Genomic DNA, 497 nt, shown 5'->3' on the forward strand with positions numbered 1-497 from the left:
CGGCCGCTGGGTGGTGCGCGCTGTGGTGCCCAGCGTGGTGGCCGCTTCCGATGAGCGCCTCCACCGCGTCCTCGGGCGTCAGGTTGAGGGCCTCGGGGTTAAGGTGGTGCTGATAGCCACTCATCCAGTACAGATCCTCCAGCGCCGGCTTCCCCGAGGCGCCCCCCGACGGCGCCGGGGCCCCCGACTCGCCTGCCCCGGGGTTGCCCCGGCCTGCGCCGCGCCGCCGCCGCCCCCCGCGCCGCCGCTGGTGCCGGGGCTGGGCGCGCAGAAGCTGGGCGAAGAGGGCACGGAGGAACACGGCGTGCTGAGCGGCGTCGAGGACAGCGAGCCGGGTGGCAGTCGGTGGCAAAAGCGCTCGGCCTCGGGCGGCTCCTTCTTCACCTCGAACTTCATCAGGTCGAAATCGTTCACGTACTCGATGGCCAGCGGGCTGCTGGGCAGCTCGGCGCCCATCGCCAGCTCCGTGGCCATCGCCTGGGGGGCCCCGCCGCCTC

At 73.8% G+C, this 497-nt stretch overlaps 1 protein-coding gene across 1 annotated transcript in view; it reads right to left on the reverse strand.

The window, feature by feature from the left end:
* LOC104985729 (transcription factor MafA-like) overlaps window positions 1-474 on the reverse strand; it is a 4,568-nt gene extending 4,094 nt beyond the window's left edge. The window contains 2 exon segments of the mRNA XM_010836056.1: window positions 5-190; window positions 193-474. Coding sequence (XP_010834358.1) covers window positions 5-190; window positions 193-474 — 468 coding nt within the window.
* Window positions 475-497: the final 23 nt, after the last annotated feature.

This window comes from Bison bison, unplaced genomic scaffold, assembly GCF_000754665.1.
Source record: "Bison bison bison isolate TAMUID 2011002044 unplaced genomic scaffold, Bison_UMD1.0 scf7180017845600, whole genome shotgun sequence".
NCBI lineage: Eukaryota > Metazoa > Chordata > Mammalia > Artiodactyla > Bovidae > Bison > Bison bison.